Consider the following 17,019-nt stretch of genomic DNA (forward strand, 5'->3'; position numbering starts at 1 on the left):
GTGTCTTACAAAAATCAAAATCGTTCAAAATTGTTCATGTAAGCATATTTAAGAAAATGTTTTCATCTGTGCAAACACTTTTTAATATATATATATATATATATATATATATAACCCCAACTTATTGTATATTATTTTAAAATTAATGGAATGCAAGATATGCTGTAATTTATTGATCTCAGTTTGAATTTCTTATTTACAGTACACTGCATTTCACTATTCTTACTGAGATCCAAAAACCTTTATATTTTACGATATACTCCTCTATAACATTCTCTATGATCCTCATGTGAACTTTTTGATTCATAAAATAAGAGTGCCCATTGGATCTAGTTTTATCATAGTTGATCCAATTCAAGGGTCATAATTATACCATCCCTGGATTGCTCTCTTAAATCAGTAAAAGATTAATGAAATATATATGATAATTATAAATTATAAATTATAAATTATAAATTATAAATTGAAGTTGATCAAAGTAAAAGATATATATATATATATATATATAACATGATGAACACACCTACCATCTCCCGGTGAATTGAACAAAAGGTGCAAGGGAGAGTAAAAAAACCATGATACGAATTTAGGTTTTTCAGCTTCAAAATCTTAAAAACTTGGTATAAACATACCATTTAATAAATTAAATGGTTTTGATTAAAATAACTTACTAATATAAAAAAAAACAGATATTAATTTTTAAAAATGTTTTTCATCGTTGTAAAATTCTAATTCTATAAACAATAAATACATAAATATAATATAATTTTTGCATTATCATATACATAAAGCAAATGAGTAAATTATATTAACAAAAAAACAACTTTTCAGAAAAAGATGAAAAGAATTTTTGTGTAACAGCTATTATTCTATTGTCTCACATTTTCCAAACAACAAAACAAACATGATCATGTTGTTTTGTCCATCAATAAAAGACACCCAGATCACTCTACAGCCTTGGTTGTATTATAGAGGCCCCGCATATCCAAACTGCAGATGGCCACTAGAGTAATGGCTGGAAGATATGTAGAGAAAAGTATAAAAGAAAAAAATAATAAAAATAAAAAAAATAAATAAAGGGAAATATATACATTTGCAGGAATTATTGATTTGAACTGTTCTACCTGGAGATGAAAATTTAATTTCAGTCAATCTCTAACACAACCTTACCTGGGACTATCCTTTTTTCTTTTACCTCATGAGCTTCTTTTATTTGTGTGATTGGAAATGTCTTTTCTACTGGTATCTTCAGTTTTCCAGCTTCAGACAGTCTTCGGATCTCGTCCAAGCCTTCCGCGTCAGCCCTCATGTACGTCCACGAATACTCTGAGTTAAGGAATAAAACATCGATGAGAAGAAAAAAAAAATTCTTATGTCAGAGCAGCATTTAGAGGAATTAGCTGGAAAATACAGAGCTTGGATCCTTCTAAACATTAGAGAAGTTCAAAACTCAAAGAATCAGATCTAAAATGGGTGATAAAAATTATCCGTACTTAGAAATGTATCCAATTACCAATAAGCTGATCAAGAAAGATATTAGAAATGTCTAAATGGATTGAATAGAGTAAAATGAATGACAAAGTAGAACCAAAATCTTTTTGTTTGCATCTTAATGACTAATCTGCCTGCAATGAGTTCTTGAGCATTTTTGCTTCTTACAAGTCAATTATAAGACTAGAAAGGGGAAACCACATTTTTTGGCATTAAAAATGAGTTTCCATACCTATTCCATGAGAATATCGATACTGAATTTGCTTCTTAAACAAGATGGCAGTGGCTGCAGGAATACCAAGACCCAATCCATATCTATCAGCTAGAGCTGCAGTCTCTCCCTGCAATAATTATACCAGTTCTGATTTGTCACAATGTGACAAAGAAAAAGGAGAAAACAAATCCAGCTGATTGTATTTCTGGAAGGTTAGATAGGTTACCTGCAGTGTCATGTAGTGCCCACCTTTCTTCAAAAGGTTAATTCCAACTCTTTCTGTTTCTTGAATCCCAATCGTATCTAGAACAGCATTGAACTCCCCTTTGATAGCTAGTTCAATATCCTGGGACCCAAATAACACAATTGCTTGCATGATAAATAAAGTTGAAGATTCTATGAAAGTTCGCAAATGTATTAATTCAAATATATGCTGGTGCATAAATGAAAAACAATGATTCAGGTCAAAACAATTGAAAGAGGATGCCTTGGGTTTTGGTTCAAAACTAAATGTTCAAATTGCAACAAAAGAAACTGCAACATGCCAGCCTTGAATCTTTCACAATATCATTTCAACTTCTGTGGTTATTTACTCTACCTTCCCATGTTTACAAGCCTGATAAGTAAGATATTTATTTTTTTTAACTTGACACTAGTATGTCTGCAGCAAGACAGATTTGATGAAAAGACAGGAAAGAATTATAATCAATGGATGACGGAGAAAATATTTTGTTGTATAAAAGATTTTACAACACAAATTAAAGTGGTAGGAATGTCTTTGGTAGGAGTTTCAAAGGAACAGGAAAGATCAGAACTCCAGGTTCCACTACCTCTGTCGTATAATCAATAGCCTGCTCAGCACCAACAGCCAAAACACGCTCAATACTCTGGCTTCCACAAGTAGTTGATACACTGCAACCAGCAGCTGCTGCAAGCTGAATTGCAGCTAGTCCAACTGCTCCACCTCCACCGATCACTAGTATTCTCTGTCTAGAGAGATGAAATAGATACCATTACCATTCAAAATATTGATGAAATGCATAGAAGTTTAATAAGATATATGAATGCTCACTTTTTAAAGGCCAGCATTCATCACAAATAACCACTATAAGTACCATTTTAATTTATTGATTGTGCAGGTTTATTAGTTGAAATGGATTATAATCACTTCAAAGATGTCAAAATGGAGCTTACACAGCTAGGATAAAAAACTAAATCATATTTGAGAATGCTTTTGCTTAGAAAGAAAGGAGAAACATGATGATTCTGATAACTTTTTTCTAATTTATTGTTTCTTACAAAATTTACAGATGGAAAAGAAGACAGAAACTTTGATGCATTACCAAGACCATTTCATTTCCCTGTACAATACTGATTTCATAAATTTATAATCCACTACTTTAGAACTGTATTTGATATGGATCGGGAATCAGTCAGCCATCTCAGTTTTCAATATGTAGTTTGACTGGATGCAAGATAATATAACAAACAGTATGCCTTCACATCGCACAAGTGTAGGATCAAATCATTAGCCAACCCGAGTATTATTCTATTGTGAAACAAGTGACACACATAACCAAAACTTCAGTAACTAACTACTTCACTACATAATGAACAAGTCAACAAGGTGCAGAAAAACTTGCTCACTACATTTCAAAAATTGTTGTTTTTATTATTTGTCCCTTTTTTTATTACTTTCCTTCAGGACATAATAATTCCAAATAGATACTCCATAGTGAGCAGATATGAGAGATATCACAGAAGAACACGAGAATAACAGTGCAAGGAGAGTGTAGAGTGCATAAGCTTAAGTAGCTTCACAATCTCTATTGACAGATAAACTTTCGAGAATACTACCAGTACAAAGTCTTTCATCTATTTAGTATTCAGCTTACAACAGGAAAGAAGCACATAAATGACAAGTGTCTTGATGGTACTGAACATGAATAAAACTATAGCCGAGTGATAATTAGCATTATACTTACCCATTATCAATTCTAGCTGTACTCATCAAAGCACGCCATGCAGTAAGAGCAGCAAAAGGAATGGCACTTGCCTCCTACATAAGTAGGGGTGGACATGGGCCGAGTCCGGGTCGAGTTTGCCAGACTCAAATACGTAACCCATATATTCGGTGACTGTAGCATGTTCGACTAAATTGCTTTTGATCCAAACCCCGACCCATTTGATCATTAGCCTAGGGCCCAGATTTAGCCCAACCCAAAAAAATAAATAATTTTTTTATGAAATAATTGAAATAACTAAATAAAACTACTACTACAACCCCTAAAATTTTTTCAAACATTTAAAAAAAAAATACAACACAAGTATTATAAATATTTACTCTTTTCAAGCCTATTACTATTATATATATATTTATAATATATATAATTATATATATATATATATAATTATATATATTATAAATAATATATGATATATATTATTTATTTATTCGGGTCGAGTGGGTCGGGTCAGGTCAAAAATTCATCCGACCCAAACCCAGTGAAATTAATCAGTAAAACATTTGAGATCAACCCTAGCTAACTTTTCTAAACCCTGCACTCGATTTTTTTGGGCTGGGTTCAGCCAGCCCCATGGGTCGCCCGGCCCATGTCCACCCCTATACATAAGGAGAGAATCACTTTGAAAAAGGTCCAACAATAGAATTTCTGCTCCCAAGAAAACTTACTTAATGAAAACAAAAAAAATTTAGCAACAAATACATTTGCTAAAGATTTTATTGACAGCAGTCCTCATAGATATGGCCATTCCTGAATACATAGAAGTAACAGCATTTGAGGATGATAAAGGAAACACAGAGCACAACACTGTATCAACAATGAACACAATATAGAAAAAAAAAGATATTCTTGCAATTAAAAATCAATTTGCAAGTAAACCAACCACATGAGTCACTGAAGATGGTTTCAAAGTTAGCTCATCTTCTGCAAGAATGGCATAATCAGAGTAAGTGCCTCTCACTGCAGTGGGATGAAGCGCGCCGAAGACTTCCTGTCCAACACTCAGCGATGAAACTGAAGCTCCAACAGCTGCAACCTCACCACTAACATCACGCCCAAGAATCAAGGGCAGAAGCGGCTCAAATATAGAACGACCATACCCAGATCGCATCTGAAAATTAGCAATGCACGAGATGATCCATCAATCATTGCCAAAATTAGCTGCTTTTTCTTTACAGAATGCATTCATTTCTAAGAAATCAACAAGAAAAAAACTTGATAAAAAATCTCAAGGAGGGAGGCAGGCTGCTCACTCGAAGATCCAGAGGATTGATGGAAACCGCGCGGGCACGGACGAGAACCTGCCGAGGTTTGAGATCGGGGACGGCGACGGCGTGGCGAACCTCAAGGACCTCCGGCCCGCCGAAACGCGGCAGCACAACGGTGCGGCACGTCGTGGAGGAAGACAAGGATCTCAGTCCCGGCCGGAGCGCTGACGTCCGGCGAGCAGCAGCGAGCCACCACATCGCGCTTGGTATCGATCTCTTCGACAGAGCTCGGTGAGGGTTTAAACCCTCGACGACGATGAAGGCAAAGGGACGAAAACGTATCACGTGCCGAGGATGATGTGTTCCTTTCTCGGCCACGCGCCGCCATTTCCAGTGATCTTTGCACTTTCACAACTCAACCCTCCCTTTTTTTTTTTTGCTGTAATTTTTAAAATTGTTTAATAGTAACTTGTTTTCACTGTTATATAGATTAAATTTTGAGGATAAATGATTTAAGCGCACTTTTTTTAAAAAAAAATTAGGTTGTTTTTTTTAATTCTTGGTTTTCCAAATTGACGTATATAATTTAGATTATCTATACTTAAAATTCTATTAAAATTCCTTAATTTCTCTCTCTACTTTAATTATAATTATGCTTCTTTTATTCTATGATTTCCAAAAAAATATATCTTCCTTCATGTTTTTTCAATTTACAATTTTTTCAAATAAAATTTCAATTTGAAAATATGATTGAGTTTAATCTTTAAAAATTTGTAGTTGACACATGATTTATTAAAAGTTGTAAAAATATATTAAATAAAAAAAATTATTTTTAAAAATTATTTAACATTTTATATATTTTCTAGATAGATATATAAAAATGGCCAAAGAAAGCTTTTTAGAATGGGACTACTAAAAAAAGTTCAGAGGGAGTATATACATGGGAGTAATTTTTTTCAGAGGTCACTCAACTTTGCATTTGTTTCATTTCGGTAACCTAACTTCAACTTGTATCAAAAAGGTTACTCATCTTTAATTTTGTTTCTTAGGCAGGTCACCCGCGAGTAACCTGATTCATCTATCTGACGAGGTTGCTGGAAAAACACAGTCAGCCAATATTGGACACCTCATCATCTTATGTATAGAGTCTAACTCAGCCGACTTTGCCACATAGATTAAGTGACGCCACATCAACGTATTATTATAATTAGGTTTTTCTCCTTTCCCCTTTCACAAACCCTCATTTCGGAACTCTAATTCCTCAAATTCCTCTTCTCTTCTTCTCTTTTCCCGTCGGTGCTTGGTAAGGCAACGATCTTTCTTCTCTCATCCTTTTCTTCTCCAACTTTTTCTTCCCATTTGAAAGCTTCCCCCGTCCCTTTGGCTCTTGGTAAGGCAATGATCGGACGGTCGAGATCCGGATCGTCCTCAAACCGGATCCGGAACTCTTTTTCTTCACTGAGATTTAGGGTTTCCGTCGGTGGCTGATCCGGAACTCTTTTATTTCTTCCCTCATCCTCGTCTTCTTCAACTTTTTCTTCCTATTTGAAAGTAATGGTCATTCTGTCTTAGTTTTTACAGTGAGCAAGGCAAAGGATCTGGTGAAATCGCTTGAGATCGGTGCTCAATGTCAATCAACTGGGAGGTTAAACCACAGGGAGGAGAAGTCCCGGAATATTGTGAGTTCTTCTCTCTTTTTTGTGTGTGTTTGTTTTAAGATCTGGTTTGAACTTGTGGGTGAGAGTGGTTTTTTCTACTCCCTTCCTTCTTGTAGGCTATCACTATGTGAAAAAGAATTTTTTTTATTTTTTATTTTTTTTTATTTTTAATTTTTATGATGGTTGCTTTGCAAATTTTTTTAATTATTTCTTTTAAATGAGAATTCCATGAGAATAGAGATGATGATCTTGAGTTCTGGGTGCATGATTTACAATCATTTCACTTTTTATTTTTATTTTTATTTTTAATTCTAAGACTTTTTTATTTTCTTATCACAAAGGAAAGAAAAGGGAAGCTATATATTTTTTGGTTCTGCAATGTATGGTGGTATAAAGAAAGTTTAGATTCTTTCTAATTGAAGTTTGGTATGATTTGTAGTTTATTCTTTGGGATGCAAACAAATCCCTTTTTTTCAATTTGTCTACCATTTTTAATATCACCTTTTTTCCTCCAATGTAACTTTGATGCTTTGTAGGAATAGCTTCATTGAAATGGCTTTTTGTTAGTTTGTGTGAATGACTATGTTTTCGTGATGGAAATTGTCCACTTTGTTTATTTCTCCAATTTGTGATATATTTAGTTTTGTGGTTTGTTGTTGATTTATTCTCACCTTTGTTGATTATGCATTTATGTGTTGTTCATTTAATTCTTACCCTTGTTGTGGATGTATTTATTTTTGTTTTAGTATTTTTTTTTACAGTAATTGCTCATAAGTGGTTTAATATTTCTTCTTTATTGCTTTAATGTACTCCTCGAATGTGTTGGGAATCACCCCTCCCATTTGTGGCTTAAGAGCAACGTGGGCTACGGGGTAATGAGGCTTTTGAGCCCTAAACCATGTCCCCAAACCGATCGGCCACCGAATGGATTGCGGTGATTCCCAATATATTCAACATATACTTGACGGAAAAAATAATGTAGTCCATTTGATTTTTATATATTTTTTTCATATGAAGATGGCATTTAATTTATTTTTTTATAATTGCCTAATGTGTAATTGGAGTGTTTTTTTATAATTGTAGATTTATGCATAGCCTTTGTTGATTATTCATTTATGTAGTCCTTGATGCTTTCTTGAAATGGTTTTTTGTTAGTTTGTGTGGATGACTATGTTTTCATGATGGAAATTGTCCACTTTGTTTGTTTCTCTAATTTGTGATATAATTAGTTTTGTGGTTTGTTGTTGATTTATTCTCACCTTTGTTGATTATGCATTTATGTGTTGTTCATTTAATTCTTACCCTTGTTGTGGATGTATTTATTTTTTTGTTTTTAGTATTTTTACGATGAATTGCTCATAAGTGGTTTAATATTTCTTCTTTATTGCTTTAATGTACTCCTCGAATGTGTTGGGAATCACCCCTCCCATTTGTGGCTTAAGAGCAACGTGGGACTACGGGGTAATGAGGCTTTTTGAGCCCCTAAACCCCTGTCCCCAAACCGATCGGCCACCGAATGGATTGCGGTGATTCCCAATATATTCAACATATACTTGGCGGAAAAAATAATGTAGTCCATTTGATTTTTTTATATATTTTTTTCATATGAAGATGGCATTTAATTTATTTTTTTATAATTGCCTAATGTGTAATTGGAGTGTTTTTTTATAATTGTAGATTTATGCATAGCCTTTGTTGATTATTCATTTATGTAGTCCTTGATGCTTTCTTGAAATGGCTTTTTGTTAGTTTGTGTGGATGACTATGTTTTCGTGATGGAAATTGTCCACTTTGTTTGTTTCTCTAATTTGTGATATAATTAGTTTTTGTGGTTTTGTTGTTGATTTATTCTCACCTTTGTTGATTATGCATTTATGTGTTGTTCATTTTAATTCTTACCCTTGTTGTGGATGTATTTATTTTTTTGTTTTAGTATTTTTTTACGATAATTGCTCATAAGTGGTTTAATATTTCTTCTTTATTGCTTTAATGTACTCCTCGAATGTGTTGGGAATCACCCCTCCCATTTGTGGCTTAAGAGCAACGTGAGCTACGGGGTAATGAGGCTTTTTGAGCCCCTAAACCCCGTCCCCAAACCGATCGGCCACCGAATGGATTGCGGTGATTCCCAATATATTCAACATATACTTGGCGGAAAAAATAATGTAGTCCATTTGATTTTTTTATATATTTTTTTCATATGAAGATGGCATTTAATTTATTTTTTTATAATTGCCTAATGTGTAATTGGAGTGTTTTTTTATAATTGTAGATTTATGCATAGCCTTTGTTGATTATTCATTTATGTAGTCCTTGATGCTTTCTTGAAATGGCTTTTTTTGTTAGTTTGTGTGGATGACTATGTTTTTCGTGATGGAAATTGTCCACTTTGTTTGTTTCTCCAATTTGTGATATAATTAGTTTTTGTGGTTTTGTTGTTGATTTATTCTCACCTTTGTTGATTATGCATTTATGTGTTGTTCATTTAATTCTTACCCTTGTTGTGGATGTATTTATTTTTTGTTTTTAGTATTTTTTTACGATGAATTGCTCATAAGTGGTTTAATATTTCTTCTTTATTGCTTTTAATGTACTCCTCGAGATGTGTTGGGAATCACCCCTCCCATTTGTGGCTTAAGAGCAACGTGGGACTACGGGGTAATGAGGCTTTTGAGCCCCTAAACCCACATCCCCCAAACCGATCGGCCACCGAATGGATTGCGGTGATTCCCAATATATTCAACATATACTTGGCGGAAAAAATAATGTAGTCCATTTGATTTTTTTTTTTTATATATTTTTCATATGAAGATGGCATTTAATTTATTTTTATAATTGCCTAATGTGTAATTGGAGTGTTTTTATAATTGTAGATTTATGCATAGCCTTTGTTGATTATTCATTTATGTAGTCCTTGATGCTTTCTTGAAATGGCTTTTTGTTAGTTTGTGTGGATGACTATGTTTTCGTGATGGAAATTGTCCACTTTGTTTGTTTCTCTAATTTGTGATATAATTAGTTTTGTGGTTTGTTGTTGATTTATTCTCACCTTTGTTGATTATGCATTTATGTGTTGTTCATTTAATTCTTACCCTTGTTGTGGATGTATTTATTTTTGTTTTAGTATTTTTTTTCGATGAATTGCTCATAAGTGGTTTAATATTTCTTCTTTATTGGTTTAATGTACTCCTCGAATGTGTTGGGAATCACCCCTCCCATTTGTGGCTTAAGAGCAACGTGGGACTCACGGGGTAATGAGGCTTTTGAGCCCCTAAACCACGTCCCCCAAACCCGATCGGCCACCGAATGGATTGCGGTGATTCCCAATATATTCAACATATACTTGGCGGAAAAAATAATGTAGTCCATTTGATTTTTTTTTTTATATATTTTTCATATGAAGATGGCATTTAATTTATTTTTATAATTGCCTAATGTGTAATTGGAGTGTTTTTATAATTGTAGATTTATGCATAGCCTTTGTTGATTATTCATTTATGTAGTCCTTGATGCTTTCTTGAAATGGCTTTTTGTTAGTTTGTGTGGATGACTATGTTTTCGTGATGGAAATTGTCCACTTTGTTTGTTTCTCTAATTTGTGATATAATTAGTTTTGTGGTTTGTTGTTGATTTATTCTCACCTTTGTTGATTATGCATTTATGTGTTGTTCATTTAATTCTTACCCTTGTTGTGGATGTATTTATTTTTGTTTTAGTATTTTTTTTACAGTAATTGCTCATAAGTGGTTTAATATTTCTTCTTTATTGCTTTAATGTACTCCTCGAATGTGTTGGGAATCACCCCCTCCCATTTGTGGCTTAAGAGCAACGTGGGCTACGGGGTAATGAGGCTTTTGAGCCCTAAACCCTGTCCCCAAACCGATCGGCCACCGAATGGATTGCGGTGATTCCCAATATATTCAACATATACTTGGCGGAAAAAATAATGTAGTCCATTTGATTTTTTTTTTTATATATTTTTCATATGAAGATGGCATTTAATTTATTTTTATAATTGCCTAATGTGTAATTGGAGTGTTTTTATAATTGTAGATTTATGCATAGCCTTTGTTGATTATTCATTTATGTAGTCCTTGATGCTTTCTTGAAATGGCTTTTTGTTAGTTTGTGTGGATGACTATGTTTTCGTGATGGAAATTGTCCACTTTGTTTGTTTCTCCAATTTGTGATATAATTAGTTTTGTGGTTTGTTGTTGATTTATTCTCACCTTTGTTGATTATGCATTTATGTGTTGTTCATTTAATTCTTACCCTTGTTGTGGATGTATTTATTTTTGTTTTAGTATTTTTTTTACAGTAATTGCTCATAAGTGGTTTAATATTTCTTCTTTATTGCTTTAATGTACTCCTCGAATGTGTTGGGAATCACCCCCTCCCATTTGTGGCTTAAGAGCAACGTGGGACTCACGGGGTAATGAGGCTTTTTGAGCCCCTAAACCATGTCCCCAAACCGATCGGCCACCGAATGGATTGCGGTGATTCCCAATATATTCAACATATACTTGACGGAAAAAATAATGTAGTCCATTTGATTTTTTTTTTTTTTTTTTCATATGAAGATGGCATTTAATTTATTTTTTTATAATTGCCTAATGTGTAATTGGAGTGTTTTTTTATAATTGTAGATTTATGCATAGCCTTTGTTGATTATTCATTTATGTAGTCCTTGATGCTTTCTTGAAATGGCTTTTTTTGTTAGTTTGTGTGGATGACTATGTTTTTCGTGATGGAAATTGTCCACTTTGTTTGTTTCTCTAATTTGTGATATAATTAGTTTTGTGGTTTGTTGTTGATTTATTCTCACCTTTGTTGATTATGCATTTATGTGTTGTTCATTTAATTCTTACCCTTGTTGTGGATGTATTTATTTTTGTTTTAGTATTTTTTTTACAGTAATTGCTCATAAGTTGTTTAATATTTCTTCTTTATTGCTTTAATGTACTCCTCGAATGTGTTGGGAATCACCCCCTCCCATTTGTGGCTTAAGAGCAACGTGGGCTACGGGGTAATGAGCGCTTTTGAGCCCTAAACCCTGTCCCCAAACCGATCGGCCACCGAATGGATTGCGGTGATTCCCAATATATTCAACATATACTTGGTGGAAAAATAATGTAGTCCATTTGATTTTATTATTATTTTTTTATCTTTTTCATATGAAGATGACACTTAATTTATTTTTTTAATTCTAGTTATAGTTTAATTTTTGGATAATGTGTTTGTTTTTGGGTTCCTTCTTGTTGAATGGATGATGTAAACCACTTATTGGTAAGGATTTTCTAATTAGGATGATAGACCCTAGCATTTAGATTAAAGCTTATATGATGTCATGCAGAGGGCAAGAACTTAAGCCCTCTTTCTTGGATTCAATTTCAGTACCAAATGCAGACTTATTCACAATTCGTATGCACCACAAGGTCAATGTGGTAGACAAGCTAGCAGGTTATGTAGATTTTGTGTGTGCAGACCAAATATCAAGGATTGAACTATTGAGTATGGCTAAGGAGTTTGAAATAGATGTGGATAGGTGCACCATATGGTGGTTGGATGCTAGTAGTCAACATGGGTTCTATAGAGAGGTTATAACAAACTTAGATGCACTTAGAATGGCCATGGCTGTAGATTCCAATAGAGAGGTTTGTGTATGCATAGATGTAAAGGATAAAGGATGGATTCCTAGTGGGAGTTTGAATGCTATTAGTGTTAATGAAGATGATGATGCTGAAGAGGAAGAAGATGACCCTGAGGAATAAGACTTAGAGCAGAATTTGATAGATGATAAAGTTAGAGGATCAAATGTTGATGAAGAAATTGACTTACATGACTCAGATTACAATTTTGATGATGAAAGTGATGAAAAAGCTATAAAAAATAGAACAACCCCTGCAACCATACCAAATGCAGATGCATAACAACTAGGATTAGGTAAGGATACTGATCAGCCTGACTGTGCAGGTTTTAATGAGCTACACTCATGCTCATCAACAGATTCAGAGGGAATGCTTCCTGCCAGGCCAAAATATGCAGAATTCAATGAAGCCATTGACATGAGGAATCCACATTTTAAAATTGGGATGAAGTTTAGAGATTTTAAACCGTTCAAGGAGGCAGTAAAAAATTATGAAGTTAAGAGCAGGTATGTAATGAATTTCAGACCAAACACTAAGACTAGATGCAAGGCTTACTGTAGCAAAAGTTGTCCTTTCTACTTGTGGGTATCTCCAATGGTAAGAGATGGAGCTACTGTACAGATAAAGTCAAGTGTGCTAAAGCATGAGTGTGGAAAAGAACACAAAAATAGACATGCAAGTGCTAAGTGGATAGCTAAGACATATATGGAGCAATTTAGGGCAGATCCATCATGGAAGTTGGCAGGGATAATACAAGCTGTGAAAACTAATCAGCAGGTTGAAATAACCAGATTGACAGCATATAGGGCAAAAAACATCACCTTAAGGTACTTGGTTTAGGGTTAGTTAGCATTATCACTCATTACTGTTAGTTACTTCTACATTGCTTTAATTTTTTCTTGCATATGTTTTATTTTGTAAATTAGGGAGATAGATGGTGATGAGGAAACACAGATGACCAAGCTATATGATTACAGGCTAGAGCTTCTTAAGACACAACCAGGGTCAACAATTAAATTTAGGGGTAATCAGGGGGTTTTTAAGGCAATGTATGTCTGCTTGGCACCTTTTAGAAATGGGTTTTTGGCAGGATGTAGGAGGATTATCTATGTAGATGGTTGCTTCCTCAAAGGGTTATATGGGGGAAAGTTGTTGACTGCAATAGGTATAGATGCTAATAATTCAATTTATCCTGTTGTATGGTCTGTGGTTGATAGGGAAAATAGAGAGAATTGGGTTTGGTTCTTGCAGCTGTTAGCAGAGGACCTAATGATCACAGATACCCACAATTAGGTCTTTTATGAGTGATAGACAGAAGGTGTGTATACATGCTTAAATGTTTACTTTTGTTATGTATATTTGCTAATATATGTGAACAGTACACCATTAACAATTATTTGTTTCACTGTCTGTTTCATTCTTGTTTTTATTTTTAATTTTGTTGTGTGTTGTGTTGATGGTGTGCCCATAATAGGGATTAATTAATGCTATAGATGAATTATTTCCTAACACTGAGCATAGGTTTTGTGTGCGACACATCCACACCAATTTTAGAAAACACTTTAGGGGAAATGCACTCAAGGACCAACTGTGGAGTTGTGCTACGACAACATATCCAGCTGCATTTGATAGAGCCATGAATATATTACAAGGACTATCCCAGGGGCATATGACTACATGAAAAAAATAGATCCTAAGCATTGGAGTAGGGCGCATTTCCAAGATAAGTTTAAATGTGACATCTTATTGAATAACCTTTGTGAGTGTTTTAATGGGCATATTCTTGAAGCAAGGACAAAGGGGGTAGTTACATTGAATGAGATGATTAGAACCCAACTAATGAGTAGAATACAAAGGAGGAGAGATGCCATGAAAAATTGCACAACCACCCATTGTCCCAAGATTTTAAAAAAATTAGAGCAGCATAAAGAATTAAGCAGTTCTTATAAAACAACTTGGGTCAGGGGGAGCTAAATATCAAGTATCAGGAAATGATGGACAATTTGTTGTTGACATGGTTGAAAAAAGTTGTTCGTGTAGGGTTTGGCAATTGACAGGTGTGCCGTGCAGTCATGCAGTAACAGTAATTTATAACAACAAAGAGAAACCTGAAAAGTATCTTCATGAATGCTACACTGTGAGTATATATTTAGATACCTATGGGCGCACCTTAAACCCCACACATAGCAGGGACTCCTGGCCTAAAAGTGATCAGCAGCCCATGATACCACCACTGCCAGTGAACAAAAAAAGAGGAAGAAAAACATTGTTGAGGAGGAGAGAAATAGATGAAGAAAGCATTGGGTTTAGAAGTGGGAAGGTGACCAAGAAGGGGGTGAAAATGAAATGTGGCTTGTGTGGAGCAGTAGGGCATAACAGAAGATACCATGGCAAAGGGGTAAGTTTGTTACTTTAAATTTAATTATTCCTGAATAACTATAAGTTTGTTAGTTTAAATTTTAATGCAGAAGTTCACAAACTTATTTATTGTTATGGCATGGTAATTAGGCCAATGCAAGATCAGTTGAGCCACAACAAAGCCAACAAGGTGGTGATTTGCATGTTGAAATACACTACCAAAGGGGTGAACAGGTATTGTGCTGAGATATGAGATTATGGAAATATATTATATTGATTAAATTCTATTAGACATTGTGTTCTTTTTTTTAACAGGGTAACCAAAATTATTTCAATTCAAATGTCAGTGACCAAAGACAGATGCAGGGTGAACAGGTATTGTACTGAGATATGATATTATGGAAATATATTACATTGATTAAATTCTATTAGACATTGCGTTCTTCCTTTTTTTAACAGGGAAACCAAAATTATTTCAATTCAAATGTCAGTGACCAAAAGATGATGTGAGGGTGATACATCGAGTACTTTCCCCAAAGACAAAGAAAGGCAAACGAATACTAATGCACTGGTTGACATCCAAGTGCAACAAAACCTAGAGGTATGGTGGTTGTTTAACTAATAAAATAAAACTTTATCTTAACTTTATGTGTTTATGATCATTGCCATAACATTAGACCTTGGAAATTATTTTTTTTAAATCTATGTGGTGCACTAATTAAATTATAGGGAATTGAGGAACAAGGGCAACCAAATTGTGGTGCATATGTTAACATCACAAGCAATACATTCATACAGGTATTTGTGCTTACCCTAAAGAAGAATCACGGTGCACAAGTCCAAACAATGTCATCTCAGCCCATTACACATTCAAATCAATTAACAATTTCTTTTTGGTTGCTTTTCTCACTGTACATGGTATTCAAGAATGAGGAAAGTCAGTTGGTGATGTGTCTTCTACAATCAGAGAGCAAACAATACAACAGGTAAAATTATTCCCTATATGGATAATTAGAAGAAGGGCCAGCCATACACTTCCTTCAATTATTTTCCAAATAATGTAGGTATTTCACACACCTGATGAGACTCTTTCTACTGGATGTGAGACTATGGTGAAGAGGAATAAACTCGGCATTAGAAGAGGGGCCACTTACACCACCAAACAAGGAGCTGAAAAAAGCTCAGCTTGGAGGCAGCCTGTACTGAAAACTGCAGGACAAGGTAAAAAACCTGATGAGAAGCTCAAGGAGGGAAATGCTACCAAAAAAAGAAAAGCTTGGCTTCCACCAGGTGTTGGGGCTTCACCAACTAGTGGTGGCACACAAGGAAGACAAAACGAAAGACATTGAAGCTTCCACTATTTTTGTTGTTTATAGTTTTGTTGAGGGAGTCTTATTTAGTGTTCATTTTGTGTGTATTGCACAGGTAGACATGTATTGAATGTGTTACTCTCTCATTTTTGTATGTAAATGTCTACTGTTCTGGATGTAACTCAATTTTTTGTTGTTTACAATACTGTATTATATGTACTCAATTTTTTGTCTTAAATGGAAGGAAATTTTTTGTAGTTAAGTTTTTTTTTTTTACACTTTGATTTCTCTCCAGGTTGTATTGTATTGCTTTGTTCACAAATAGATGTAGGTCATCTAATGACCACAACTCATTCAACTCATTCCCTTCTTATCTTTTCTTCTATAAATGCAATAAAAGAAAGATAGAATGTTCAGAGTCAATTCTCTATATTAACCTTTGTTTCTACCAAATTAATTTTTTCATGTAAATATATTTTTTACCTAATTTTGTATTACATACTTTAATAGTAGGAATTCTGAATGGATTAAATAATAGCATTAGAGATATGAATGGATCAAAGATCAACATTTCGGATAAGAAAATCATTGATTTACGGATAATCACTTGAAAATCAAAGGCAAATACAAGTCAGAAAAATTTCATCAAAAAATTCACAATTTGTCAAACTTGTAAGTGAGATAAAATTAGGGCAACACTAGCTGATGTGCTCCCATAGCTTCTCCAGCCTCGAGACCTTCTCCACATTAGGGTAATGCTGAGGAGGAAGAAGTCACTGATCCATATATGTTGGCGTGCTCCCATAGCATTATTGGCCTCAAGAGCTTCTCCGCATTCGGGTAACGTTGAGGAAGAAGAAGACGTATAAGAATCCAACTATGCTGACATGGCATCACTTAATCTATGTGGCAAGGTTGGCTGAGTTGGACTCTATACATAAGATGATGAGGTGTCCATTATTGGCTGATTATGTTTTTCCAGCAGCCACGTTAGATAGTTGAATCGCGTTACTCACGAGTAACATGCCGAAGAAACAAAATTAAAGATGAGTATCCTTTTTGATGCAAATTGAAGTTAGGTTACCGAAATGAAACAAATGCAAAGTTG

The 17,019-nt window shown here is 34.3% G+C and overlaps 1 protein-coding gene across 1 annotated transcript; it reads right to left on the reverse strand.

The window, feature by feature from the left end:
• Positions 1 to 831: 831 nt before the first annotated feature.
• Positions 832 to 5,337, reverse strand: LOC120257908 (reticulon-4-interacting protein 1, mitochondrial). The gene is made up of 7 exons (XM_039265207.1): positions 4,983 to 5,337; positions 4,613 to 4,840; positions 3,691 to 3,764; positions 2,536 to 2,695; positions 1,932 to 2,051; positions 1,724 to 1,832; positions 832 to 1,326 (listed from the first exon to the last, which is right to left on the reverse strand). The coding sequence occupies exons 1-7, from the start codon at positions 5,193 to 5,195 to the stop codon at positions 1,145 to 1,147; spliced, it is 1,086 nt and encodes a 361-aa protein (XP_039121141.1). The 5' UTR covers positions 5,196 to 5,337; the 3' UTR covers positions 832 to 1,144.
• Positions 5,338 to 17,019: the final 11,682 nt, after the last annotated feature.

The sequence above is a fragment of the Dioscorea cayenensis genome, chromosome 4 (genome assembly GCF_009730915.1).
Source record: "Dioscorea cayenensis subsp. rotundata cultivar TDr96_F1 chromosome 4, TDr96_F1_v2_PseudoChromosome.rev07_lg8_w22 25.fasta, whole genome shotgun sequence".
In the NCBI taxonomy this organism is placed as follows: Eukaryota; Viridiplantae; Streptophyta; class Magnoliopsida; order Dioscoreales; family Dioscoreaceae; genus Dioscorea; species Dioscorea cayenensis.